At 48.8% G+C, this 27693-nt stretch overlaps 1 protein-coding gene across 3 annotated transcripts in view; it reads left to right on the forward strand.

Moving 5' to 3' along the window:
* MACROD1 (mono-ADP ribosylhydrolase 1) overlaps positions 1–27693 on the forward strand; it is a 321478-nt gene that overhangs the window by 293259 nt on the left and 526 nt on the right. For 2 of the 3 annotated variants that reach the window (XM_079958372.1, XM_079958370.1), the window contains 4 exons: positions 23308–23429; positions 24778–24808; positions 24922–24995; positions 26410–26491. In XM_079958372.1, the coding sequence (XP_079814498.1) occupies positions 23308–23429; positions 24778–24808; positions 24922–24995; positions 26410–26491 (309 nt within the window). Of the gene's footprint in view, positions 1–23307; positions 23430–24777; positions 24809–24921; positions 24996–26409; positions 26492–26649; positions 26682–27693 lie in introns of all 3 variants that reach the window. The other variant, XM_079958371.1, reaches the window with a different exon arrangement.

The raw sequence follows: 27693 nt of genomic DNA on the forward strand, positions 1-27693 counted from the left end.
TTGGCAGCACTTGGCAGTCTTGAACCCGGCCATAGTTGGGCAGCCACGTTCTGCGCTAATAGAAGCTTCCAGTTGGTGTACAAAGGCAGCCCCACTTGTCTTAATTATGCAACACAGGATTGGGGTGCGGGTGAGTGTGTCTGCTCCAAAGTCAGTGAAAATGGTGCACCCCACGGCAGAGGGAGGTGGTGCTTGTTGTGACTGGTCGAGTGGAAACTAGGGAGCTGGAGCCGGTGACCATCAAAGCCCCCATCTTCTTCCCTGTTGAGTTCTACAAGGAGCAATACTGAGACTAAGGAGACACTGGCTGAGGTTGATGGAGCAACATGCCATTTGCCCTAATGGATGACCTCCCATTGCCTGGTGTAATCCTTATTGTTATTGGTATGAATTAGTCTCCAAAACCAACTTTGAATGTGCATTCCTTCTGCCTTCCCACACCCCGTCCAAAAATACCTGCTTCCCCCTCTCCCACTGCCTTTCCTTCTTATTTGCCTCTCTTCAGCCTACATTCCACCTCCCCGCCCCTCCAATATGCTTGCCTGTCTGAGAGGGAGTAGAGTCTGTTAATTAAAGCTGCTCTGCGACACAGTCTTTGCTCTCACACATTCAGACTGATAATTCGGCAGCAGAGGGTGCGTTGAGAGAACAATAACGTGCAAATGTGACACTTAGAGGAGCGGAGGGAAGGAGTGGGAGACACACCTTGCGCTCCTCAACAAGGACTGATAAGATGCAGGAGGAGTAGCAGCGTGATACTTTTTGCTGGGGTGGGTGAGGGTCTAGGTCAGCTGCTCTTTTGTGTGCAACCTCCATTCAAATGTCACCATGCATGTGGGGAATCTTGTACCGGGCAAAGGTTTTAGCATCTTGAGAATCCTCAGCCAACCTGAGAGCTTCGGATGAAGGGCGGTATACAAATTTAATTAATAATAATAATAATAAATTTGCTTTAGAAGAGCAATTTTTTAGACCTTATTGTCGCAAAGACAGACTTGGAGGTGTGCAAGCAATGGCTTGTTAAAAGGCACTGAAAGTGGGAGAAGTCTGCCCCCAATCCGAGACCAAGGCTGTGTACACATTAAAGCAGATTCAGAACATTCCTTCCTTCAAAGGATTCTGGCCATGGTAGTTTGCCCCTCACAGAGTTACAATTCCCAGGTGTACTTAACAAACTACAGTGCCCAGAATGCTTTTAGGAAACGAATGTATTTCGAATGTGATTTGAATGTCCGGAGCGGTACCTATTTATCTACTTGCACTTTGCTGTGCTTTTGAACTGCTAGGTGGGCAGGAGCAGGGACCGAACAATGGGCACTCACCACGTCGTGGGGATTCGAACTGCCGACCTTCTGATCGGCAAGCTCTAGGCTCAGTGGTTTAGACCACAGCGCCACCTGCGTCCCTCAATGTTATTTCCTGGTGGGGTTCAATCACATACTGGCAAAATTCAGGTTGTGCAATTATAGCTAATTGGGAGGCCTTGCACCACAAACCCAGTACCCAAAATGATCAGACTTTTTGCGATAAGGAAAGTAATGGGAAAATGCACTGGGAAAAGTATAGGATAACACTTGCTTTGACCTCCCCACAAACAAATCGGAATGAATTCTCACGAAATAGTCAAGGTCATCTAATCTCCCTCTAAGCAAATCTGGAGGAACACCAGATTAGTCTGGAAGTGCCCCCTGGGTTCACACCTGCTGCTTAAAGAGCTTTTTAGCCTTTTTGCTCCTCTTGATGTGTATTGTTAACCCTTTACCCTCCATTCTTGTGTAGAGCTGCAAATAGCTCCTCAAATCTATGTGCATATGTTAACTTCTTCCAGTATGGAAACTTGGTGTGCAAACTTTGTCAGTTTCTAGTTCATTTTCTGTCCGGTTTTCCTTATTACAAAAGGTCTGATTTGTGGGGTTGGGGGAGTTGTTGTGCAAGATCACCAAGCCAACTTCAACTGTGCAACCTGAATTTGTGTGCGGCTGAATCCCACCCCAAATACTGACAGTCTGGAAGTCCCCTGCGTATGTTTTTAGCTGGAGAAAGGCTGCCCAGGAGGCAGGGGGACTTTATCGTACCCTTTATATATAACTGAAGGGCTGTGGCCCTATCTGCAGTATACATTTAAAGCAGTATCATTCCTCAAAGATTCCTGGGAACTGTAGTTTATTAAGTGTCCTAAGAGTTCTTTGGAGGCTCCTATTCCCTATGCCAGGCATAGGCAAACTCGGCCCTCCAGATGTTTTGGGACTACAACTCCCATCATCCCTGACCACTGGTCCTGTTAGCTAGGGATGATGGGAGTTGTAATCCCAAAACATCTGGAGGGCCGAGTTTGCCTATGGCTGCCCTATGCAGAACTATAATTTTCAGAGTGGTTAACAGCCAATAACTCTGCTCAGGTATCTCTGGGAACTGCAGCTCTCAGGGGGAATAGGGATCTCCTTCCGGTTCTTTGCACTGTTAACAAACTACAGTTCCCAGGATTCTTTGGGGGAGGCGTGGCGATTTGAAGTGGTATGATACTGCTTTAAATGTATAGCGCAGATGTCCCTCCATGTGTTGCTGGATTCCAACTCCCATCATCCCTGACCATTGGCCATGCTGTCTGGTGCTGATGGGAGTTGGAGTCCCAACAACGTCTGCAGGGCCACAGGTTCCCCAGCCCTAGTGTAGAGGGATAGTGAGCTCTGCCTCTCTAGAGGCCTCCAAGAAGATGATGCTGTCATTTTCTGGGGAGGCTGTTGACCTGAATCTTCCACAGGAAGTTCAGCTGAACGGCCTACAGAGCCTTCCCTGCCCCCCCCCACTCCCCGCTATATGCTTCTGTTTTCTAGGCAGTCAGCGTGTGTGTGTGTTTGCATGTGCCTTTTCCCACTCTAGCTGGAGAGAGTGTGCTGACATTTAACACAGGAACAGCGTAACTTTCGAACTGTGGTAATGTGTGCATTAACTGAAGCGGGATAGGGAGGGGAGATTTCCGGAGTGATAATTAAAGTGCTTTAAAATGCATGTTTGATTTCTGCCTGACTGTGGCTCTCCTCATTCCATTTGCAAATGCGGCCCCCACCATCTGGAGAGCTGAGTGGCTCCGGAGAATACAGAATCTGGCTGCTCCTCGCTTCCTTTGCTTGGGTTGCAGGCGACATTTATTGTTCTGCCTGAAGACCTTGGAACAGCATTGTGGCCTCACAGCAGCCCTGCGAAGTGGGTTAAGGATGGGAGAGGCCATGTTTTTCCAAGTCTAACGGGTGACAGTTCATAAGAGAGATGAGAGTGGCTTGAGGGAGGCATTTGTCCCTTCTACTCAAGCAGACTTGGTAGGGTTTTTAAACCAATACCAAAAACCCACCCTACCTGTTTAACCAAAGATAGAAGTGGGGTGATGCAAAAACTTACCATCCCTGCTTAATCAGAGGCACAAGCACTTTTAACCATCCCTGCTTAATCAGAAGGACAAGCACTTGTGACGGGGGGACGGGGACGGGGAAGCTTATCATCTGCTTCCAACCATTGCGGGGGGGGGAGGGAAGAGGAGACCGGGAAATACAGTTAAGTTTCATAAATGGTAATTTGTCATACCAAAACATCTAAATGTTACTGCAGAACCTCAGGCTTTTCTTCTAATAATTTCAGTAATCTGTAATATAAAACAGGCATGGGGAATCTCAGCCTCCAGGGGGTGAATATGCCTGCCCCCTACCCAGGACTTAAAAACTCCACCTGGGTCACATCCATGGGTTTAACCAGGGGGGCAGCTACCCCCCCATCAAGTAAATAATTAAAATAAAATAAAAATACTTAACTAAGTGGCCAATTGCATGACAGTTAAGTCAGTCGTCGTCCCCCCATAAAGCCAGCCCTCCCAATAAATCTTGGCTACCCCACCCATGGCGACATCCCTCACCAGCCTTGCTTTGCACCCTCTCTGAGAGTGTTTTCCTGGCTGGGATGTGTCCTTAAACTCTGAAAAAGCCTTTTGCTTGTCTGGATAGAGGACAGAGAGGGCTGTGTGAGTGAGTGTAAAAAAATACCCTACTGCACAAAGCTAATATTTATGTTCATTGCTCCACCAACCTTTGCCCTTTGCCTCCCCTCTGCTGGCATGTGGCCCTAAGGCTGAAAAGAAGTAGACAGGCAGGCAGACAAACAGACAGACAGACAGACTTGTTGAGTTGGAAGGGACCACGAGGGTCATCTAGTCCAACCCACTGCAGTGTTTTAAAATGTTCCTGCTGTGTCAAAGGACCTTTGTTATCTTCCTCCACACAACCTCCAGTCATCACCTGAAGTCCTGCTCTGAGCCTCATGAGCCACAGGTGGCAGTGACCAAGGCCAGAGGGCTTTTTCCGTAGTGGGTCCCTCTTTACTGAAGCAGAAATAATACTGAAGCAGAAAAAAATAGAATCATAGAAATGTAGAGTTGGAAGGAACTCAAGGGTCATCTAGCCCCACCCCCCTGGGATGCAGAGATCACACTCAATGCAGGAGCAGTTAACTTGTGGACTTCCATATGTGGTTGGACTCCAACTCCCGTCAGCTCCAACCATCATGGCCAATGGGTCAGGGATGATGGGAGCTGAAGTCCAGTGATATCTGGAGGGCACCCCATCTGCTATCCCAGTCATGACCCCAAAGATCAAGGCTCTGAGTTGGAGGCTGTGGATTCTCCAGCGGCGGAATCCGATTCAAGGCCTGCCCCTGGAGATCAGTAGACCACCGAGCTTGAGGTTGACAGACAGGATCTGCCAGAGCAACCTCCCTATACCACTAGGAGATGTGGAGCCAGGACCTTCATAGGCACCTTCTCCCCCCACCCCAAGGAGCCAAAGGCACTGCACAGTACCTTGCTGGTTCAGTGGTACGGATCTCGCCAGGTGGGAGGTTTGGGGGTGGAGGAGGCACTCCAGTCTTCAAGTTAGTCCTCTAAGAATCAAAAGTTGTCTACAAGTGGGTGGAGCCTGGGAGAGGTAATCTGGAAGCAAGGGCTTGAAAGAATGCCTGCTCTCTCAAACTTGTCCCCTTGGAGCTATCCGTGGTCCTGCAACTCCTGGCTGTTGCCATCCATCTTTCCCCAAGGATTGGATTGGATTGATCTTTATTACAGCCATTGGCCCGTTACACGACAGTTTCCCATACCAACATATTATACTTAAACCTCCAAATTTAAAATCGCCAAAACTTACAAAAGACAAACAGGAACCGAAGCAAAACAAAAACAAGGACCACCATCATACATTACAATCTTTCCCCAAGGGATTTGACATCAAAACAGGACGACCCCTGATTTATGTGCTGCCTAGCAGCTTACAAACCAAACTGCAAGCAAAAAGAAATACCAACGTGCCATGTCAAACCATTGGTCCATTTAGTTCAGCATTGACTACATGAAGCAGCAGCTGCTCTCCGGGGGACATTCCCAGTCCTGTCTGGAGATATTGGGTACTGAACTTGATGCCTTCTTCATCCATAGCAGGCGCTCTCCCATTGAGCAATGACAATTGCATCCAAATTCTGTCTCTTATTTACACTATCTGTTCCAGTTTCAACAAATTACAAGAGGCAAGCCTTCGCGCAATCTCTCCTTTTAAAAAATTCCTCTGCTCAAAATCAGCCCTTCTTAATAATCTTTTTAAAAAAGAATTAAGTGAATGAGGCAGTGGCATATTAATCAAAGGCTCATAAATACAGCTCTTAGCTCATCAATCGCTAAGTGAGGAAACAGAGAATGGCTTAGCTTGTTGGAGAAACAGCAGATCCCAGATGAATGAATGACAGTGGCTGGGCTTACTTCATGTTTGCCTGATTTCTAAACTGATTAAATACTGCTGTAAATACCATCTGCTGTGAGCCACGAAGTAGCCATTTCCCTTCTCCCTAAGGAGGGAGGGCAGGCGCCTTTCCCTCTTCCTTTGATCTCTTCTCTGCTGTCCAAACTGCACTTCATGCTTTGGTAAGTAGAAAGCCCTTTTGCAGAGAAGATGAGAAGTTCTCTATCCAAATATCGCCCCCATTCTCTAAACTCACCGGGAGGCAATCAGTAAGGATTGATAATGGTTTTCAAGTCTCTTAAGCTTCTCATTTTTCCATTCAGAAAGTCGCATCCATCTAAGTTCTGCTGATAGCAGACCCATTGAAACTAATGAACCTAAGTTAGCCGTGTCTTTTACTATAAAAGTAAGATCCATCCTCTCTCTACATATGTGAATGAAAAGAAGCTACCACCATCTTGTCCCTTACGAGAGCCTCAGGGCCCTTCCAGACGGGTGGGTTTTTTGGCAGGCGTATTCTGCAACAGGTTCTTGACGCAATATCAACGTATTTGTGGTAGAATTATACTAGACCATTTCCAGAACAGCGTCCGAGCACTGAGCCACTGGTATATCACAAGTGGATTCTTTATTATTGCAAGCGGGCCCTAAATCAACAGCTTTGGGGTTTTTCAAACATTGGTAAAGGATATTTTACCTGTCCCACCCAGACTGAATATTGGAGTGAATTGCTGCTGCTCTTGGAGGGGCAAGAACTTTGCTCCCCACCACCACCACGAGGGTCTCTCTGCCTCAACAGCTGGGCCCATGTGGGGCATGCCAGGAATGCTGAGCTCAGGGAGAGTGTGCCTGGCACACGTCCGTCTCCCCTGCCCTCCCCTCCAGATGTGGTATTCAAGTCACATCCTAAGCAGGTGGTTAGTATTCAGCACGGGCAGTTTCCTCCAACAGTAGCTTCAAGAAGTTGCCGCGGCTGCCTTGTGGGCAAGGGAAAGAGCGATACTGAGGGGCTGGGGGCTGGAGGGGGGAATCATCAGGATGTCTCTCCAAACTGGAAATCACTCCTCAGGTGGTGACTGCTTCAGGATTGTACCAGAACTGCTAAATAGAAGGCTTGCGAACCCTGAGGTTGACGGAAATACAAATTTCCCTCCCTCCCTGCCTCTCTAGCTACTTACTTAAGTGGGCACAGACACCTGTATGAAACAGCCCCTTGTGGACTGAGTGGCCATAGAATGGGGAGTTACTGAGGGGGTTGAGGAGTAGGAAGAAAGCAGGGGAAAGGAAAGGAATCCACACCATACATTTAAAGCGCATGGTTTCCCCCAGAGAATCTTGGGATCATAGTTTGGCAAGGGTGCTGGAAATTGTAGCTCTGCTAGGGCTACAGCTCGCAGGATTCTTTAGGGTGGGGGAACCGTGACTGTCAAAGTGGCATAAATGTGCTTTAAATATATGGTATGGATGTGGCAACAGTAATGTTTCTTTGACTGTTTCAAGTTCCTCTTGTCCAGTGATCAGAATTTCAGATTCCTGAAAGGTGTTTGGTGTGTGTTTTTTAACAATTGCCACCTAACTGACTCATCCTGCAGCCCTCTGGGGTGAGCTTAAACTCTTTCGTTTTCCCAGGCAAAATGAACTTTCCCCCCACCTACAAAACTCCCCATTCTATGGCCACTCAGTCCACATGGGGCTGTTTCATACAGGTGTGTGTGTCCACTTAGGTAAGTAGCTAGAGAGGCAGGTTGGGAGGGAAGTTTTTATTTCTGTAAACCTCACGGTTTGCAAGCCTTCTATTTAGCAGTTTGGGTACAATCCAGAAGCAGTCACCACCTGAGAAGTGATTTCCAGTTTGGAGAGACATCCTAGAATCATAGAATCATAGAGTTGGAAGAGACCACAAGGGCCATCGAGTCCAACCCCCTGCCAAGCAGGAAACACCATCAGAGCACTCCTGACATATGGTTGTCAAGCCTCTGCTTAAAGACCTCCAAAGAAGGAGACTCCACCACACTCCTTGGCAGCAAATTCCACTGTCAAACAGCTCTTACTGTCAGGAAGTTCTTCCTAATGTTTAGGTGGAATCTTTTTTCTTGTAGTTTGGAGCCATTGCTCCGTGTCCGCTTCTCTGGAGCAGCAGAAAACAACCTTTCTCCCTCCTCTATGTGACATCCTTTTATATATTTGAACATGGCTATCATATCACCCCTTAACCTCCTCTTCTCCAGGCTAAACATGCCCAGCTCCCTTAGCCGTTCCTCATAAGGCATCGTTTCCAGGCCTTTGACCATTTTGGTTGCCCTCCTCTGGACACGTTCCAGTTTGTCAGTGTCCTTCTTGAACTGTGGTGCCCAGAACTGGACACAGTACTCCAGGTGAGGTCTGACCAGAGCAGATGATTCCTTGATTGTGTATGACCACCCTGATACCATCGTGGGCACAAATCATCATGAATGCAAAATAAAAAGGACATCTGGAGGGGCCCTCTGTCATACTTTCTGGTGCCAACCCTGCCAGGCTCTGGCAAATGTCAACCTCTCCCCTCACAAGGTGTGACCAAAGTGACCTCTGGAGGGGCAGACCAGCCACAGTTTGGTGGAGCCACTACCCCTGGCGTGGACTGGAACAATGGGGACACCCAGCCTGCCACTTCGTCCCCCTATGGGGCCTAGCTCACAGGCATAGCCAAACTGTGTGTTCAGGGGCTGCCGTTTATCATGCCAATATTATAGACTCAGACAGCAAATGCAAAGCGCTATTGATTGGGCTGTCACAGGAGACGGACGGCACGGGGCAGGCGTCAATAAGAGCTGCAGGATGCCAGGGCCCGGTCCCTCGGTAAATCACATCCACAGGAGTCGATTCTTCCCCCCGCCTGGCGCTAATAGAGAAACCACCTCTTTAACGGCAAATGCCAGCTGCCTCTAAATCATCCAGCAGAGGGCAGGGATGGAGGCGCGTCCACTATCGACAGCCCGTGAGAAAATCGGACACGGAGCAGTGATAATGGCCAGCCTGGCAGCCATAAATCACCCGGACAGAGAGCAGTCGGGCGGCTCAGTTTTGCCATGTAGTAGCAACATAAACACAAACTTTGGGTGAGGTTGTTGTTGTTGCTTTAAACTATCCCGGTGGCCTTCAGGATTGCCCCCTGTTCTCTTGGGCTAACTGTCCTTTCTTGTAGTTAACGTATTTACAAGACGATGACGCAGATTCGTCACAATGAATTTCAGTCACTCTTTTGTACTCAGTTGGATCCAGTGGTTTTTATCTACTTGACACATATGCATGTTTTGGAAGGGCATTAGAATTACTGAGCAACACTGGGCACTTTCCACTAGTCCTACTTACTTTTTAAAACTTTTTTTTAAAAAGCATTTTGATGCATTTATACTGCCATGAACTACATTACAACTTTCTGGCAAATGTGAAACTCTCTTGGATACTTAAGTTCCCATCTGCATGTTAGTCTAGACCTGTAGTCTTCAACTTTTTCACATCTAGAATCAAGCATGCATTTGGGGACACATTTCTTAATTAATTATGTTTTTTACCATATATTTATCTGGTGGTAGTGTTGCTATTGCAACTTACCTTAGATGAAGCTGTGACCCAGTTGTAGTTTATGTGACCCACCCTCTGAAGTCCAGAGGTCTAGAGGAAGTGGCTAGGGAGGAGCTTTTTCTCTTCACAAAATACTGAAAGTTGGAGGCCCCCCAACACAGCTGAAGGTTGGAAGATTTGGGACAGACAATTAAGTCCTTCACACAGTGCATAGTTAAACTGCAGTGGACGCTCGGGTTGTGAACGTGATCCATGCGGGATGCACATTCACAACCCACAGCATTTGCAACCCGTGTTTGCGCAACTGCGGCTTGCGATCCGGCGCTTCTGCGCATCCGCAAAGCGCGATTTAGCACTTCTACGCATGCACCACCGCCAAAACCCGGAAGTAACCCATTCTGGTACTTCAGGGTTTCGGCAGTCCGTAACCCGAAAAAACACAACCTGAAGTGGCTGTAACCCGAGGTATGACTATGGCCTTTATTCCTGCAAGCTGTGCAAGGCTTTAAAGAAAAGGCAAATTCATGGAGGATAAAGCTACCAATGTGTGAGGAGTCTCTACAGTCATACCTTATGTTGCGTTCCGCTCTTGTTATGGACTTTCAGCTTACGAACGCGGCAAACCTAAAAGTGTTTACTTCTGGGTTCGCTGTCCGCGCATGTGCAGAAGCGATCTGCGCACTTTGCACACACACAGAAGCACTTGATCATGCCGCGCACATGTGCAGAAGAGGCGCTCTAGTTGTGGACTTTTCGGGGTGCAAAAGGCACCCTGAAACGGATTAAGTTTGCAACTAGAGGTACCACTGTACTTACATTCAGGCATTTCCTGAGTTAAAGCAACACTTGGGAGGGGGAGGAGTTGAATATACACCCGTATACATCCCCCTTTTCACAGGTCTGCTCTTCTCTGCTCCCAAAGGCTCCCTGCAAGTTTTAGAATCCCTCTTTTTTAAATTCCGGGTAGACCAGGCTACCTGCTGCAGGCAGTCACTCTCCGACTCCTCACAGCGACAGGTGGGATGGAGCTTGTCCCCACTTTCCCCCCTTGCATGTTGCTCTAACCCAGAAGATGAACACTTGAATACGGCTGAGGGAGATGCACTCTGCATGTGCTCAGAGGCAGTTTCATCTAATTTGTAACGTTGCCACTTTTGACTTTTCTTTTGTTATACGGATTGTTGGTTAAATACCCTGGAATCGCTGGCTGATTGGAGCTTATGGTTGCTAGAGAGATGGGAATCTTTGCGCTTTTAAATGAGGTGCCCATCGGAGCCTGGGGACACTTCCCCACACACATGTCAACTAAAGGAGGGCTTGTGCACACGCATGCGTGTGTTCTGTGTCAGGGATGGGAAACTTGTGAACCTCCAGGTATAGCAGGATTCCCAACTCCCATGAGCCTCAGGCAGCATGGCCAGGAGTGAGGAAGGGTGGGAGTTGAAGTGTGGCAACATCTGGAGGGCCAGAGGTTCACCATCCCTGTTGTAAGTGTACCTTTGTAAACAAAGCAAACATTAGAAATACGCCATATAGGTCTCCAGTACCATCTCAACCAAAGAAAACCGAAAGCTGATAGGAAAGTGCTGCCCCTGGAATTTCTCACCGCTCTTGCAATGAAGACTAGACCTCGGTCTGACCCCAGCCACCTCTGCCTGCCTGCCTGCCCTTTTTCTTACAGCCAGTACAGCGCATGGCCCTGGCTGCCAGCTTCCTCCTCCTGCATCTTAGTTTTGCCCCTTGTAGAACTCAGCAGGGAGGAGGAGGAGGAGGAGGAGGAGGAGGATGGGGACAAAATTCGAGTTGGTTGGCTCTGGCTTCCAACATCTCTGGCTTCACCTACTGCCTGGGCTTCCTGCCGTCCTCCCAACCATTCCCAGCAAGCACCAGGTGCTGCCACCACATTCAAGGAAGTGAGGAAAACACCGTTGTATCATTTCCCTGATCCCAGGATGGATGGGGACTTTCTCTCCCCGCTTTCTCTCTGCTTATTCTGTGGGGTGAGGAATTCGCACTCTGCACTCACTCAGAGGGGCTGTCATTTTTTCTTACGTGGCATATTTCTTGGCTAAACCCTAGGACTGAAAACACAGTGGGGACAAAGTAAGCCCCAGTTTTGCTCCCTAAATCTTGTATATTTTTTGGATACTGAGGCAGGGGCCTTCTCCATCTGAAGCAGAGGGTTAATTTTAACTCGCTGCTAGATCTGTTTCGTAGCTGCATTTCTGCCTTCCTGGGGGCCCTTGTATTTCCACCTACCTGCCTAGTAATTGAATTTCACGCCAGGCTGGGTGCCCGCCTCTGACTAACATTTTGGCTGCGAATTTCTTTTCTCCCTTTCTCCCTCTCTCCCTGCAAGACAGCAATTTCTTTTTCTCTTTTGTTTTTGCTTCCATCTTGTGCTCTTCTGTGGAAGGCAGCGCCGCGTTGTTGGCAACAGCAATCTGCGTGATTAAATCGATTCGCTCGCAAAAGGCAGATCAACATGAGAGATTTTTTAATTGGGATTTCCTTCCTTCCTTCCTTCCTTAAATCATAGTCCTCCAAGGGCAATAAGCATAGTCGAGGGCGTCATTCTGAACATTTCTCTCTCTCCATTTGGGGGCTGCCTCGAAGTCACGTTCTCTCGAGGGGAGAATAAATACCGTGCTGAAAAGAATGGCGAGGTCGTCGAGTCCAACTTTATCTGTACAAAATATGTCCACGCTAACAGCCATGGCTACTCACTGTGGCGGTCGTGACAAGAGCAGTGGAAGTGGAATTAAAACTGAGATTCCACACAAGTGCTTAATATTTGGGGGGCCTCCAAGCTTTTGGGGTCAGTGGGCACATTTTCGGTGGTGCCTGTCTCAGAACGGCTGCTGTGGGGTGTGTGGCATAATGCGAAATTCCTGCTATGGAGCGGGAGCCAGAGAATTGGTGTGACACAAAATGGCTGCCACATGTGAAAAAGCAGAAACAGAGCCAAGGCCGCAAAATAGTACTGGCGTGACCCCACCCCACCCCGTCAGCCTCCCACTGATGTGAAGAAAAACATATAACCCACTGCTCACAGGCAGAAGCTCTTTGCACCTCTCCTCTGTTCAGAATGGGTGGGTATCAAATCCTGGCATCCCATGAAATATGGGCAGGTATGTGTGTGTGCAGTGTAGGAGAGGCTGCCCCAGGGCAGGCAGGAACTGAGCAGGAAGAGCAAGTGGCCCTTTGTGGATTGTAGATTTTTGAGAGGATATTTACTGCTATATTTGGTGGACATCGTAAGAGGTGCTGGCAAGCACACTGGCGCCCATGGGTTCTGCGTTGGGGACTCGTGTCATGGCTGAGATGGTTATATAACATTTGCTTATGAGTTCCTTCAGCAAAGGAGATTTCCAGTGTTAATTAAATCTTCCCTGACCCGCCCCCCAGGAGCCCCCACTTTCCCACTTAATCCCAGAGCTTGATCCCGCTCTCACTTTCCTCCCATATTATAATCACTCGCTCCTTGCCTGTCTTACTTTTTGGAGTCCTCATCGTTGCGATCTGGACCTGCTCCCATAACTGGAAGAAGCAGGGTGGGGGAGCTTTTTACAAGCAACTTCCCATAGGAAAATAGTGCCTGAGCAGCAAGTCTTGCAGATCCTTGAAATAGTGTGGAAGCACCTAGACAATCAGGGCACAGTTATTTGCTGCAATTTGCAGATAGTGGTTAACTCCAGACTGATGCCCAGAACCAGTCCCTTGTAAGACCTTCAAAAATTTCCACCCCAAAACAGACTTATTAGAAAAACTAACCAATAAACTGAAACTGTAAAGGTAAAGGTAAAGGTACCCCTGCCCGTACGGGCCAGTCTTGACAGACTCTGGGGTTGTGCGCCCATCTCACTTAAGAGGCCAGGGGCCAGCGCTGTCCGGAGACACTTCCGGGTCACGTGGCCAGCATGTCATCGCTGCTCTGGCGAGCCAGAGCCGCACACGGAAACGCCGTTTACCTTCCCGCTGGTAAGCGGTCCCTATTTATCTACTTGCACCCAGAGGTGCTTTCGAACTGCTAGGTTGGCAGGCGCTGGGACCGAGCAGTGGGAGCGCACCCCGCCGCAGGGATTCGAACCGCCGACCTTTCGATCGGCAAGTCCTAGGCGCTGAGGCTTTAACCCACAGCGCCACCTGCATCCCTAAACTGAAACTGACATAGGGACAAATAGCAGAAGACGCCTTCAACCCAGTATGGTTCCCCTTTATCACATACGCAGCCCAACAAGACAACAAGAATCTGCCGACAGCATACGAATCAATCTGGCTAACCAGATCCAAAAACACACGCCCCACTCAGACACGAAAACAAATCTCACTACAGCGAACCAAAGACAACCAACCACACCCTAGGCCACCCCCAACCTCTCTCACCACCAAGGAAATAGAACAAGCGAATAGTAGGAGAACCCACACAAAAACTGACACAAAACCCCACACATACACTAAGTAGAAGAATAGAATCACTGCCACCCGACCCCACCCTACTCTCCCTCCCCTTTCCCCCTCTTTTCTTCCTAACCTAACACTGTATATAACACTGATGTCTCACAACAAATGAAACTGATCAGTAGAAAACGCAATTTGAAAAAAGAGACGATGCACATATTTTTGTAAACTAAGAAATCTTTAATAAAAATATATTAAAAAAAAAAAATCCAGCCCACCTTTTTACTCTGATGGGTGTCCTGGACCAGCCAAAATTCACCCAGGTTGCTTTTAACTCATCACACTACTGCTTCTCCTGCGTATCCGTCCAGGGAGAGAGGCCACTAGCCAATATGCCACGTTGGCAACGGGGGGACTGAGTGGAAGCAGGAGGCCGCTTGTCTTTCCTTGGCTTAAAGCAGAATCAGGGAACCATGAGAAAGGTCATTTGGTTTCTGTGCTGCGTTGGAAGAAGAGGACTTTCCGTCAGCAGAGAAAAGCTGTCTCCGCTCTCCCCCTTTGCCTCTCTTTTCTTCCCCTTCCATCCCCTAGCCTTGCTCTTTCTTTCCCCCACGCATTAACCTTTTTCTCCTCGCTCTCAGCCTCACCATTCATTTCCCCTCCATCCCTTAACTTTTCTGTCTTGCCCCCATCCCTACCACCTAAACTTGCTTTTTCTTAAACCCCCTGTGGTCACTTCCAGGCATCCTGCTACTTGAGCACCCATCCTGATGGGTTGGGTTGGCTTGCGTCAAGGCACACTTCCCCATCACTTTCCAGTCTTCGCTTCTCAAGATCTCTAAATCAACTTTCATTGCACAACCTGAATTTGTCTGTGTGTGATGGTCAGTGGTTCCCAATTAGCTGTGGGCCCTCTTTTCAAAAGCCGATCCATGGGCCCCCTACTTTTGAAAACGTTGATAACTTTGTGGTAGTTTTTGTTATGTGAACCTTCCAATGTGTCCCAGCGCAAAACTGGGGTGTAGTCTTCCGGGCTGTGCTCATGTGTTAGTCACCTGATCTGTGTGAGAGCACAACCCCCCAACATGGGATGTTTCGGACAGTTAATGGGTATGTGCCACAGACCCTCTGGGTGGGTTTGGCAGACCCCCTGGGGTCTGCCAACCACCAATTGGGGACCGCTGGGCTGGGTGAACCTTGGGCCATTAACTGAGATTTCTTTGATGAAGTGATAGCCCTACTTTCTAACCACACTAGCTAATGGAACCTTCAGCTCCAGGAACACTGCACTTGTGAATCTCAGATGATGCAAAAACAAAAAAAAAATTCCTTCCAGTAGCACCTTAAAGACCAACTAAGTTAGTTCTTGGTATGAGCTTTCATGTGCATGCACACTTCTTCAGATACCATCAGATGATGCAGTTGTTGTTGTTGTTGTTGTTGTAGTTGTACATCATTATAAATCTATTTATACGCCTCCTTTTCCCCTGATGGGACTCCAGGTGGCTTACAGATTAAAAAGAAAGAAAAAAGAACTGCTATTTTATTTTATTTTATTTTTAGAAAAAGCTATCATTAAAAATCAATTAAACAATTGCTAGAATTAAAACTATATACATATATAAAATATGTTAAAGCACATAAGCAATAAAAAACAGCACAGCACAGCACCAGTGTCCAAAAGCACAACAGTCTTTTGGAAGACATCTCCCCCTGCCTGTCTTTTGGGCTTTCTGGAAGCTCCTGGCTGAGGCTGGTGTCCAAAACAGGATGCTGGACTAAACTGCCTTTGGTTCCCTCTCCTTTTTTTCTGCCTGAGGTAACCCCACTCTACCCCATGATAGGGCTGGACCTACAGGGGGAAATGACCATTCATGCTGGGCATGTGGGGTGAGGAGGGCCGCAAACACCCAGTGGCCCCAGGGTGGGGGTTGAGCTGATGTCCCTCAATGCAGGTTACCAGAGAAGCTGATTTATCGCCGGCATCTCCATGGAGTCTGCACGGGCAATTTGTCTTTATTATCAGGGGCAATGCTGGTGTGTCAGTGGGAGATTTGCATTTTGATTGCATTTCCCCAGACAGGACGCAGAACCTCCTCTTGCTTCCATGCTCAGGCAAAGAGGAGCCCAAGGAAAGGACAGAATCCCATGACTGTGCTTTTCCTTCCTTTTTTCTTTTGCCTGGGACCAGCTGTTGTTCCATTAGTGGGTATTGGGTCATTATTGCTATTTTTTTTAAAAAAATTAACTGTGTTTTTCATTTGAATTTTTGTGTTTTTAGGGTTTTTTATTGTTGTTTCCCATTGGTTTTGACATAAATTGCTTTGAGTTACCTTTGTAAGAAAAGCAGTTGACAAATACAACAAACAAAACAGAGCCAACGCTGTGTCCTCGAGACGTTGGACTACGTCTCCCATCTTCCCATGCTGATTGAGCCTGATGGGAGTTGGAGCCCAACAACATTTTGACAGCAACCACCCTGTGACTGAAGTTCCTTCCCCAGTCCTGCCGCTGTGAATCCTTTGCCCCTCTAAAGCTTAAATCCATGGCTTTCTTCAGCAGTGGTGGATATGCTCTCTTGGGTATCAATTTCCCTTTCCAAACACATGTCCCTGACATGGGGAGTGGTAGATAAGGGAAGCCACAAAAGGCCAACCTCAAGTCCTGAAACATGGGGATTAACTCCCGTGTTTACTGGGGTAAAAAATCAGAGCACATTGCTTCTAAATCTTCAGCCCAGGAGCCGGGCTGTAAGCACAGCAGCAAACCTGTGAGCCACCTCTGGGCACTGCAAGGAAGCCAGGCCACCCTCCTTGGGTCAGTAAATCACTCGCAGAGCTAAGGCTGCATGTGGCCACTCAAGAAGCCGAAGCAGCAGTTTGCCAGCAGCATTTGAGTGCTGAAGGCTGGAGTGCCTAGGCAGGACTCCTGGGTCCTTTGGGCGAGGGCTGGTAGCTTGACAACATCACACACACACATGCACAAAGTCTGGTTTACTTATGCTGCAATAAACATCACCTGCTAGATTTCACAACCACTGCTTTGGCTTGAAATTTCTTTTCTGGATAGCACTCTTCAAATCACTGCAAGGTAGCCCCGCAGAAGAGGGCAAAGGCTCATTCTCTGCTGCTGCCTCAGAGGACAAGACTAGTTTTCAAGGGCTTAAGTGACAGAAGGGCAGATGGGTGTTCAAGGTTAGGAGAAAATTCTGGATGGCTAGAGTAGTTAAAACAGTGGTAGCAATGGCCCAGAACAGCGGGTGAAGACCCTTAAGCAGAGGCCGGACAGTCACTTGTGGGGATGCTGTGGATCTGGATTTCCTGCAGCAAGGGGGGGGGCAGACCAGATCACCTCACAAGATCAATTCTGCAGCTTCACTACCAAAATTTAGCAGGGGGAAATGTGCAGGTGATAGGAGCAAGCCAACAATAAATCATACCCTGAAAGTTGGCGTTAACTCTTTATTAGCAAGAACACGATCTGCGCAGACTTGGCAGAGTGTCAGGCCTAATGAGCACAGCAGCTCATCCCCAGTGGGTCTTGTCCCATGGATCAGTTGCCAAGACTGAAAGCCCCTGCCTCACCACAGCCGTCCAAGTCCCCTCCTCTCCAAGACTTTTTCCAAACAATTGGAGACTGTGCCTGTGTGAAGCCAACCTCTCCTCTGCCCTTTTCATGCCTCTTCTGGTTTTGGGAAACCAGCAGGGAGGGACACATGTTGCAGCAGAAAGGGGAGACACCTCTGTCTCTTCACCTCCCTCCTCCCCTGCTTCAGCTTCTTCCTCTGATGCTGGACTTCTCTCTGCCACAGACTCCCCCTGCTCACTAAGCCCTGTTACCTCTTCAGCTTCCACCTCCAGTCCATGGGCTCTGAGCCCTCTTCCCTTGGAGGTTCCCCAGCTGGTTCCTCCTTCCATTCCTCTGCATCCAACCAGTGCATGGCAGCAGGCAAGAGTCTGCCAAGTTGCTTAGCAAGGGCAAAGCTTGTTAAGATGCACAGACCTGTTTCCCCCAACTGGGGCGTATGTGGGCAATTAAGACTGGGAAACTGGTGCAAGGGATCCAAGTTGCCCCTGCCCCACTCATGGCTGCTCAGAAAGGGAAAACAGTGAATGCACTGAGAGGTCTGGTCATGTCATGTCCTGCACCAGTTCCACCCTAAGAAGTCAACTTGCTCTCGCCTCCTGGTGGCTGATTGACAAGTGTGCTGGCACTCCATCTATTTTTTGTGGGTTTGTGGTTTTTTTTGGCAAATTCTGTTTTAATTTTATCAGAATTAAATGTTTACTAATTGATAGCACGTGTAATCATTTTGATTTGTTAAAACGCAGTGTTTTTTACACTGAGACACACATACATACACCTCTGTGCCGGCTGACGCCACTGAGACTTTACTACCGCAGCAGGGCAGGTGGTGGCAGTTGTGAGGTCAACCGTCCTTTAAGGAGAAAGCTTTTTAATCTGCAAAATTGAATTGCTTATTTGTTTTAATCATTTGAGCTGGTTTTAATGGAGCTGGGTGTCGGTGCCTGTATGTGTGTTCCCATGCATTGTGCATTATCATTGCCCTTTAAATTGGACAACACTTCTGAGAATTTGTACGGAAAGCAAATTGTAAATGTATCCCTCATAAAAGAGGCTAAGTAGACCCTGAATAGTTTTTTGTAGTTATCCAGTGGTGGGGTGCCCCCATGTATGCTACTTTACGTAGGACAGCCTTCCACTTGAAGAAGCCCTATCAGTTTGAAGGGCTATAAATATTAGTAGTAGTAGTAATTCACAAGTGGCCGCTTGTTTGTGGTGGAGTTCCTGGGCAAAATACATTTTTGTGGAGGCCTTGCCTCCTCCAGCCTGATCACCTCCAGCTGTTTTTGCATTCCCATCAGCCTCAGCCAGCATGACCAATGGTCAGGGGCGTTGGCAGCTGGAGTCCAGCGACATCTGCAGGGCAACAGGTTGGGGAAGGGTGGCTTGCGCACTCCCCCTCCTGCCTCTGAGTCCACTTCTCATGCGTGGCTGGAAGAAGAGAACAGGCAAGGGGATGTGAACAGGTGGCGGAGGGGTGGGCAGGAGCCTGTCGGGGCGGCAGCTGTGCTTTCTCTTATTGCTGGCTTGGAGAATATAGCAACAAGCAGGCAGTGAGGAGCAGCAGGGCCCAGGGGTTCTCTGCTGGTTGGCAGTGGGCTTGACAGATGCCTGGCTGTGCTGATCCCTGCAAAACAAAGCAAAATCGGAGGGAGCATGATGAAGGCAGTGTTTTAGCAGGGGCTGGAAGATTACCTTCCAGTGCTTGCACACTCCTCTCTACAAAATGACTCCTTCTTCATGAGCTCAAACACTGGACACTCATAGCAGGGCAAGGGCAGGCTCAGATGAAGTCCTACCTCACATAAATCACACACACACACAAATACAAATACGAAAAGCAGTCTTCCAACCTTAGTGGGCAATGATTGCTGGCTCAACAGCACCCCCTGCTGACCATAGCTACTCTTCCTGATTTGTACGCTTGGATCCTTAATTTTACGTAGCAGGCAGAACAACTTGATTCAGCTGAAAATGAAGAGGGAGGAGGCCTCTGGTATTCTCGGCAGGCCCGAGCCCCCAGACCTCCTCACTCCACTCATCTTCCTGCTCCCTTAACTACCATCTACAAATTCACCACTGCCTCCTCCTGCAGGAGACGCTGAGGCCAATAAATCTGCGCCTGGTATTTTAATATTTGCACACTTCCTCCTTTATTTAACTAAACCCAGCTGTTGGCTGAGCTTTGACTCACCCCACTCGATTCAGAAACTAATTCATTGGGTCCAGCTCACCTTCAGTCTCTTTCCCCCCGGTAAATAAGTCACTGTCCCTCGTTTATCTCCGCATTTGCCTTGGCGACTGGTGCCTTGTTAAAACATTGGTATGTTTTGCTGCAAACATCATCACTCTTTGGGGTTCCACTTTCTCCCAGGGATCACTAGCAGATTTTAGAGTAGGGAATGGGTGCGTGCACAGGGACACCAGGGGCCCAATTGGATACTTACCATAAGGCTGGCTGTATGTCCTCAACTGGATAGCTCAGTTGGTTAGAGCGTGGTGCTGATAATGCCAAGGTTGCAGGTTCAATCCCCATCTGGGACAGCTGCATATTTCTGCATCGCAGGGGGTTGGACTTGATGATCCTCAGGGTCCCTTCCAACTCTCTGATTCTGTTCTGTTCTGGATGCGTAGTAGGTGCCACCGCAGTGGCAGAGGCAGGAGTATGCGGCAGGGGTATCCTTACACCACTGGGTGCTTGGCAGAAGCTTTGTGCCAAATGCAAGGCGCCAGCTTGGAACTCAACACCCACACCCCTCCCAATACCAACCCAAGCCCTGTGTCCCAAGACCTTCAGAGACTTCTCTCCTCTGCATTCCTATTGGCAGCAAACATGCTGTGTGTGTAGATTGAGGAAAGAGGCTGCTGTGTGGTGGCCCCTGCTTCTGGGATGACCTCACCTTGAAGCACCTCTGACACAGACACTTCTATCGTTCTGGTGACTCGTAAAGACCTGCTGGCTTGCCCGGGTACTAAAGCATCCCTGCTTGAGAGCGAGTAACCCACTCTGTAGTTTTTCAGGTTGCTTTTGTAGTTTTAATGTATCTTTATTTGTAAATACAAGTGTAATGCATTTTAGCTGCTTTATTATTATGCCCACTTATAAGCTTTTTTTTGGGGGGGGGGGTTAGTAGTTCATGCATTTGTATATTCTACTCTGCCCTGGGACAGATTATGATGCAGGGTGGGCTAGAAATATGCCTAATAAATAGACAATGAATTTTTAAAAATGCAGATTGTCAGAGCTGCCCGAGGTCCCAGCTCACAAAGGACCAACGCCAGTCCGTTGTTATATATAAAAGTCTTTATTGAAGTGCAGTTTCGATTTCAAAGCCGCGGCGCGCAGCTCTACGTCTTAAACTCTAGACCGCTGAAGCTCCGTCTGAATCTCCTCCCCCCCAGACACCAGTTTAAGACTCTAGCCTTGCTCCACCTCTTCCTTTGCTCTTTCCTCCTCTGGGTCCACCTGTCCGCTGGGGTCTTGCCCTTTCTAGACTCTTCTGACGCTGAGTCCCCTGAGTCTTCCCCCTGCCTCCGGCGGGCTTTAGGACCTGGTTCCCAATCCGGGTTTTCTGCTGTGCCACGCGCCTGTACATTTGAACTTGGCGCGCGCGCCCAGCCGGCAACCTTCCTCCTGACCGTTACACTGCTCCTGTCACTGCTTCCCCCTTCAGAGAGGCTAGCTGGACCTGACTTCCCCTCCATTCCCTCACTCTGCGATGGAGGCGTGGTCAGCCCTGACTCATCTTCTCTCCCTACTGGAGGGGACGCTGGCCCTGATACATGGGACTCTTCCCCCCCACTACGCTCTGGTGGAGGAGCTGGTCCTGATCTCCCGCTGCTGCTTTGGGAGTCCCCGCTGGCCCCTTGCTTCTGGTGTGTCCCCCCTGGGACCCCCCTTGCCCTGGCCATCGGCGCCCCCCTCTGGGAATCTTCTGATTCGCTGGAGAAGCTCATGGAATCTCTCAGGCCACTTTCATACTCCCATACGCTGCCCTCAGATTCTTCCCCTTCGCTCTCCATTTCCTCTCTCCCCTGTGCCTCTGCTCCTGAGCCCCTGACACAGATAGATAAAACCCTTGAGATGTGGGGCTAGGGTAGGGGATGCTTCTAAAGTTGTCCAAGCCATGAGGATATTTATTTAAAATACATTTATAGCCTCTTATGGGACCAAACCTTCACCAGGCAGTTCCTGTTGTGCAGATATAGGATTATAATACCAAGTAAAAGCAAGAGCAGCACAAATGAGAAACGTATCTATATATAGCTATGTAGATATCTGCAGAATAAAAGGCAGCAATAAGATTCGGCAACAGTAAAATAGCAGCAAGACAATGAGACCAATAAATAGTAACATCCAGCTTCAGTCCAAGAAAATTAAAACAAATAAAATAATTCAGCACCACTTCAGTTAATAGCAGCAAAACGATATCAAGAAAAGGCCGTTTGAAACAGGCAATTCTTTAATGCTTATTTGAAGGTTGCAGCGATGAGGTTGTCTGAGCCTCTTTTGGGAGACAGATCCATGAAAGTGGGGTCACTGCAGGTGGGTCCCCCGTTTGCCATATTTGAAATGAGGTCTTGGTTATTCTCAGGAGCTGCTGTTCATTTATTTCGTAAAGGCCAAAAAAAAAAAGTCAGGAGTGTAAGTGATATAAAAATGCTAACATGAATCATGCAGAGTATATGTTCTTGTAGAAGTGTCTAACCTCACTATAATAAAAGAGAACATTAAAGAATATGTTGCTACTCAGTGAGGGCATTACTAACTGCGTGTTTTACTTTTTATATAAAAAAAATGAGAACGCTCCATATACTGCTGCTTTAAGCCTGAGTAATAACTTCAGAACTACCCAGGGAGCCTAAATGTAGCCAAAGGGCTGTATGTATGTATAAAGCAAATAAAGGAAAATAAGTAATTGTCACTTAATAATTTATCTAAATGCCTAAGGGATACTTGAGAAATAATCTTTATTCTTCAGAAGGAATAGGCTTGCAGTAAGCTTGTTTTAGAGAAGTAATGTGGTTCTCTCCAGAAGTTGCTGGACTCTCAACACCCATCAATCCTGAACAGCAGGACTACTGGGTGGAATGATGGGCATTGTAGTCTAGAAATATCTGCAGTGCCCAGGGGCATAGCATTGGTGGGGCTGCCAGGGCAAGTGCCCTGGGCACATTTTTCATGTGTGTATGTGCGCGCTACTCACGGCACCTTCTCCGAACCAGCCCTGCACTGCTTTGCGAAGCTAGGATTTGATCAGCGGCTCGGGGAGGGTGGCATGAGAAAGATGCAATAGCCATGCGCCCTTTGATCCCAGCCTCCTGAGGGATCATTGCGGCCTTGCAAAGTGGGTTGGGGCTGGTATCGCTCGGGTGGCATTGGCGGTTAGGCCTGGGCTGGCACGTGTCAGGCTCCGTTTGTCCTCCATGCCCCACACTCTGCTCCCCGGGCACGCGTGGGAGCACACCCCAGGCACCACGAGAACACGCTCTGCTGCTGTGAGTGCCAGAGACTCACCACCCACAAAAACTTGCAAAAACCTCTGCTGGATCGGACCAGTGGCCCATCAGCATCCTGTTCTCAGAAGAGCCATCCAAATGCCGCTGGGAAGTGAACAATAAGGACTTGAGCACAACAGCACTCTCCCCACTTGTGATTCCCAACAACTAGTACTCAGAAGCATTACAGCCTCTGACCTCCAATTAGAATTTGTCTAATCTTCTTTTAAAACCATCCGAGTTGATGGCGATCACTGCTTGCCTCTTGTGGAAGCGAGTTCCATTGTTCAGCCGTGCACTACGTGAAGAAATGCTTTGTCCCTCGGTGGTTTAGAGAATTGGAAGGAGCAATAGCAATGCGCTCTTGATTAAGTCCAGCAGCTCAGTTCTTGTAAGCATCTCTCAATCAAATTGCAGAGGAAGGAACTGAGCAAGAGGGGCTCTGCTAGGCTCAGCGATGACCCTCATCTGTCTCTCTCTCTTTTCTCAGTCGTCATTCACACGGTAGGACCCATCGCCCAGGGGCAACCCAGTGCTGCGCAAGCGACCGAACTCAGCGACTGCTACAAGAACAGCCTGAAATTAACCGTAGAGAACAAGCTGCGGACTGTGGTGAGCAGACATGGAAGAGGCTTAAGGTGTTGGATAGAGCAGGTGGCAAGGCTTGGTGCAAATCTGCATGGCTCAGCCTTGGGACTTGCTCTGTAAGTGATGAAAGAATTTACACAGGTAGTTCTTGATATTCTTTCTTTCTTTTTTAAAAAAAATGGGGGTATTTCTCTACCAAAGCCAGCCAGCACTTTTCCCAAGCACAGCTACTCTCCTAGAGCTGCTGACAGTGTAATTTCCCCTTTCATTCACCAAGGGTACTTTGAAATTAAATCTGATCGGAATGGAAGGCACAGGAAAAAATCCAGACATCAGATACAAGGACTGTGGACACACATTTAAAGCACACCCACCCCACAAAGAATCATTGGAGCTGTAGTTTATCCCTCACAGATGCAATTCCCAGCACCCTTAATAAACTACAGTTCCCAGGAATTTTGCAAGGGTGCTTTAAATGTATGCTGTGTATGCAGCCAAGATCTCTGGTGCCTGCTTATGCCTTCAGAAGGTGCAGCCCTGCAGCCCAGTTCATTGTGTCTGCTCCCCTTGGCTGGACTACTGTTCCTTTCCCTCCTTACAAAAAACCATCACCCCCAAGTCTTCTGCCTCTGCCAGTGGTCAGCTCAATGTCCCAGGAGAGCTCACAACAGCAGAGATATTTCTAGCTACCATCCCCCTTTCGTCTGCTCTTCTGATACTGCACTGGAGCGTGCAAGTTGAATGCTTCGCTATTATGGCTGATAGATAAGACAGATAATTAAATTAATTAGGTTTAACCACAGGTCTAAATGATGATGACAGATATATATTTGTAATACAATTAGAAAGCAGGGGCTCACAATTGAAATATAAAATCATTGAATTCAAGCGCTGTTAAATTGAGTTAGCCTTTTATAAACCCAAGCTTTCAGAAGAGAGCAAAAGCCTCCAGCTCTGTGGTTTATCTGCAGCACATGGGACAGCACTGTAGGACAGCCATGCTGGCTGGGGCAGCTGGGAGTTGTAGGCCAAACCCTCTGGAGGGCACCAGGTTGACAAAGGCTATTTTAGAATATATAAGCTCTTGTTCTTCGCTGCTGGGAATGGCAGGCCCTTGCAGGTTCACCGTCCATGCATTGGGCCTATTTTATGGCTTTCTGCCGAATTTACATGGGAGGCAAGGAGGAGGTCTTTGGCTGCCAGCCACTGCTGTCGTGAGGTGCATCAGGTTGTAAGCCCCTCTTCAACCTTCAGCTCCACACCTGGAACCAGGGAGTGGGATGGAGCTCCTGTGCTGCAGATTAAGCACCCAGAGATAAGAGTGCTCATGCGCATGCAGAATCTCTCTCACACACAGCCTTTCTCCCCACAGGCCTTCCCCTGCATTTCCACAGGTGTGTTTGGTAAGTATCGCATGGGAAAGTGGGAGCACAGGGACCCGTCCTTCCCTAGGCCAAGAGACAGGACGGAGGTTGTTCCGCAGCATTACAGCTCTTCCTTCTCCCTTTCTCAATAGGCTATCCAAACGATGCCGCTGCTGAGGTGGTGCTCAACACGCTGCGCAAGTGGCTAGAAGAGAATAAGGAGAAGGTGAGGGAAGAGGAGGAAGATGCGTCGGGCTGGGGAAGGTGTGGAGGAGCAGGTTTGGGCACTAGCAGGTGCCTCCTCGTTTGAGACCCAGAATTCTTTCTTCCATGTTTTGACTTTGGGAGCAGAGCTCAGTCTAACCATCCCTCCTGATCCAGTTTCAGAGCCCCCTTGCTCTTTAAGGCACGGGTGGGTTCAGCTCAAAGGCCACACGCTTTCCAATGAGGGTGGGTGTGTTGCATGCCAATGATGGCAGGGCTATGCTACATTCCAGCCACATTAAAAAGGTTTCCCTCAGTCAGTAGACTCTTAATCTCAGGGTAGTGGGCTCAATCCCCATGTTGGGCAAACGATTCCTGCGTTGCAGGGGGGTTGGACTAGATGACCCTTGTGGTCCCTCCAACTCTACAATTCTACGATTCTACACATGTACCCCCACCTTCCTCATCCAGCCAGGCAATTGAGAGGCAATATTACACTTCACGTGGGACGCAGGTGGCGCTGTGGGTTAAAGCCTCAGCGCCTAGGGCTTGCCGATCGAAAGGTCGGCGGTTCGAATCCCTGCGGCGGGGTGCGCTCCCGCTGCTCGGTCCCAGCGCCTGCCAACCTAGCAGTTCGAAAGCACCTCCGGGTGCAAGTAGATAAATAGGGACCGCTTACCAGCGGGAAGGTAAACGGCGTTTCCGTGTGCGGCTCTGGCTCTGGCTCTGGCCAGAGCAGCTTCGTCACGCTGGCCACGTGACCTGGAAGTGTCTCCGGACAGCGCTGGCCCCTGGCCTCTTAAGTGAGATGGGCGCACAACCCCAGAGTCTGTCAAGACTGGCCCGTACGGGCAGGGGTACCTTTACCTTTACCTTTTATTACACTTCACAGGCCCAATTCCAGCAAGCAAGAGCGCTTGAGGGCAGAAAGGCGGGCCAGTGAAGGGTGAAGCCTGAGGGCGATTCTCAAGGGCCAGACAAAAGCAGCCTGAGTAAAACAGGCAGGCATGTGCAAATGTTTTCTAATTTTAAATACATAATTTTTGGAGATGGGTGAATAGATGTGTGCACCATCAGCCCTGAAGAACTAAAAAAACAAACCCAAGGTATTTATCTAAAACACCAATATAAATGGCAGAGGAGGAACAGAGCAAAGAGCAAGATGGAAGGAAAGCTAAAAAAATACCCAGCAGTGGAAGACAAAGCAGAGACGCATGGTTACGCATGGTGGATCACACCAGCTGCAGGCAGCTCAGAGCAGCAGGAGACTCCAACTCCCATCAGCCCCTGTTGGGGTGACCAATGGTCAGTGATGTTGGGAGTCCAGCAACACCTGGGGGGGGGCAGGCTTCCCAGCCCTGTCCTGGAGGAGCAAATGGCACAGAATGCAAAGGTGCAGCTCTCACTCCCCCCTCCAATTCCTCTTCCTCCGGCAGGTTGACAGGCTCATCATCTGTGTCTTCCTCGAGAAGGATGACGAGATCTACAAGGAGATGCTGCCCCGCTTCTTCCCCGTGGGTGAGTTGGCGGCAGCAGCAGCAGGCCTTTTCAGAAAAGGAGGATGCTTCCGATAAGCTGCTGGTGGGCCTTCCACAAAAGCTCCAGCTCTTCGAGGGAGGGCGAGAGGGAAAAGCCCTTTGTGGGAGATTCTCACCTCTCCCTCCGTTTGTTTCCAGCTTGACCACACTCCTCACGCTCTCCAATGGGGGTAAGAGCTTTCCAGCACAGATTGCAGTGCGGAAACAGGCACAGGGGAGTCTGCATGCGCCGCTTCCCCGGCAGCCAACACGGACTAACAACCTCTTACTCGTTTGCTGGATTCCCATTTCACTTAGGGAATCCTGAGATACGAGAGACCTGTGGCTGGTTCTCCTGGTGTTTCAGTTTACAAGCAGCTATAAAAGGTTCCCCAGCAGAGCAGTGGCTTGGAGGAGGGGGCAGGGCCTTTTTCTAAATCTCTCCGCCTCCACCACTTTCTCTCTCACAGAAGTTAATATTAGCCTGACTTGGGGGAGGTGGGGGCATCAAAGTTGTCCTATAGGTCATTGTTCATGTCTCCCCAAACAAGCCAAATACCAACTGCGGCCACTTTAGATTTAGTGGGGGCAACACCCATCCCGTTACTGCTCCTTAAGAAAAATAAAAACAGACACCCCTTCCCATCATCTTTTAAGCAGAAATAGAAGTAGTGGATCAGTCAACGACAGGTCTCCTGTGACACATGTGCCCTTTAGCCCTTACGTGCATGCACACACACACACAGGCACTGCTGCTGGCCTCCAGGGTTAAGAACCGCAGTCACAGCCAGGACTTATGGGGTCCTTTTTGATCCTGGGAAGGAAGCACAGAGCAGCTATCCAAAAGTTCCCCACAACAGCCTCAGAATCGGGGTTTGAGTCTATGAGGTTGACAGAGAGGAAGGAGCCAGTAACCCAGGACCCCCTCCCTCACAGAAGGCACGGAGGATTTAGAGCCCTGGAAGATTGAGAAGGGTTTAAAATGCTTTTGGCTTGGGGAGGAGGCATTTTGGGGCATACTTGGTTACGGCATTTGTGGGGATGGGGAAGAGAAGAACTCCTTAGGGAGTAATGTGGCACACAGGGGTCACAACAGCTGCAGAAATTGCAAATTCGGGGGAAAACAAGACTAGAAATTGCTGCACACAGCAAAGAACACACAAACTGAAGCGGCAGCAACACTAGGAATCCAGGAGGTAGCTG

The sequence above is a fragment of the Podarcis cretensis genome (assembly GCF_951804945.1).
Source record: "Podarcis cretensis genome assembly, chromosome: 16".
NCBI classification, from domain to species: domain Eukaryota; kingdom Metazoa; phylum Chordata; class Lepidosauria; order Squamata; family Lacertidae; genus Podarcis; species Podarcis cretensis.